The 1,768-nt window shown below is 36.9% G+C and overlaps 1 protein-coding gene across 1 annotated transcript; it reads right to left on the bottom strand.

The window, feature by feature from the left end:
• Window positions 1-404: 404 nt before the first annotated feature.
• On the bottom strand, window positions 405-1,507 carry LOC124920738 (polygalacturonase inhibitor-like). Its single transcript, XM_047461291.1, has one exon. It carries the CDS (start codon window positions 1,492-1,494, stop codon window positions 466-468), a length of 1,029 nt encoding a protein of 342 aa, XP_047317247.1. The 5' UTR covers window positions 1,495-1,507; the 3' UTR covers window positions 405-465.
• Between the last annotated feature and the right edge of the window lie 261 nt (window positions 1,508-1,768).

Raw genomic sequence — 1,768 nt, 5'->3', positions numbered from 1 at the left:
AAAAAATAGGTTAAAAAAATATAAAAAATAAATATCCACGTAGATAAAAACTTAAAGCCGTTTGAGACATTCCGTGGGCTGCCTGATGGTGAAGAGGGGATGAAGATGATGATGGATAGAAGAAGGAAAATTTTATTTATTTAATTTTATATATTAAATAGAAAAAGAAGGTTTGTTTGAAATGTAAAAAATAGGTTAAAAAAATATAAAAAATAAATATCCACGTGGATAAAAACTTAACGCCGTTTGAGACATTCCGTTATGTTAAATAATTTTGACACATTTTGACAAATTTATATACATAAATAGAATTTTACAACTTTATAAATAAATTTGACATCTCGTTCCAACTTTATAAATAAAATTGACATTCTTCCCATTTATAATTTGATTATTTAGTGAACAACAACAACATTAAGATTTGATGATATGTAATTAATTCCATCCGAAATCGAATCGATCTAATTACAGTTTGCATGGCGGCAATGGAGCCCCGCACAAGCATCGATTATGGAAATATGAGGTGGTTTCAAAGGTCTGCAAATTACCTCCTACCGGAATCTCACCGCAGAGGCGATTGTAGCTCACATTCAGATATTCTAGGTTCAAGGAAGTGAGTCCTTGCGGGAGGCTCCCATAGATTTTGTTGTGGTTAAGGTCTAGCGAAGTAAGGGTATTGGGGAAAACAACCTTGGAGAGATCGAATTCAAACATGTTCCTGGAGAAATCATGACTTTGAAGATCCTTGTCGGGTGCGAAGAAGAAGGAAATATCACCTTGGAGGTTATTTCGAGAGAGATCAAGAACGGGGAATTTCAAGTCTGCTAGAGATTTAGGGACGTTTCCGGTGAGTTGATTGTGGGAAAGAATTAGGTAGGGGGAGGGATTTCCTTTGAAATTTCCAAATGAATCTGGGATGGAGCCGGTGAGCTTGTTCCCGTGGAGGTTGAGATAGGTTAGGTTTGAGAGTTCCGATAGGGAAGAAGGGATCGTACCGGTTAGATTATTAAAAGATAAATCGAGGTCGTTGAGATTGTTAAGCTGGCTAAGGAAATCTGGGATTGGACCGGAGATATTGGTCCAGCTGATGTCGAGATATTTGAGGTGGGTGAGGTTAGTGATGATGTGGGGAATGTTGCCGATAAGATTTGGTAGTTTGTGGAATCTAAGGTTGTCGAGGTAGGGAAGGTCAACGACGGAGAGAGGGATCTGAGCGGAGAGGTTGCTATTGGAAATGAAGAGTCCGGTGATACGGTTGGTTTCCAAATCACAGTATATACTACACCAGTCACAGCAATCCTTTACGATTTGGGGATTCCAACAAGTTAAAACATAAGGATTGCCGAGGTCATTCTTGATCTTTAGAAGAACTTTCATGTCCTGCGGGTGGCACCGGATGGCGCCGGAGACAGCCCAAATGGACTGATCAGAGAGGAGAAGGATGATGAAGATGAAGATGGAAAAACATATTGAACTTTGAATTTTCACCATCATTGTTTTGCTTGTTTTTGAATGAGAGCCTCTATATATATATATATATGGTTTCCTTTTTATATATAGGATTTAACAGGGAAATGATTGAAAGTGGGAAATTATAACAAGAAATCTAGGAAAATAATGTGTTATCTCTTGATTGAATTGAAAAATTATAGGAGAGATTCAAATTCTCAATACAGAACTGTCATTTTCTTACCGTTTTTGTCATTAATTTTTCCGCTATATCGTTTCTCATTAAATTATTTGAAATTTGAACTTGTTCTATAGTCAA

The sequence above is a fragment of the Impatiens glandulifera genome, chromosome 1 (assembly GCF_907164915.1).
Source record: "Impatiens glandulifera chromosome 1, dImpGla2.1, whole genome shotgun sequence".
In the NCBI taxonomy this organism is placed as follows: domain Eukaryota; kingdom Viridiplantae; phylum Streptophyta; class Magnoliopsida; order Ericales; family Balsaminaceae; genus Impatiens; species Impatiens glandulifera.
This window is presented reverse-complemented; position numbering and strand designations above follow the sequence as displayed.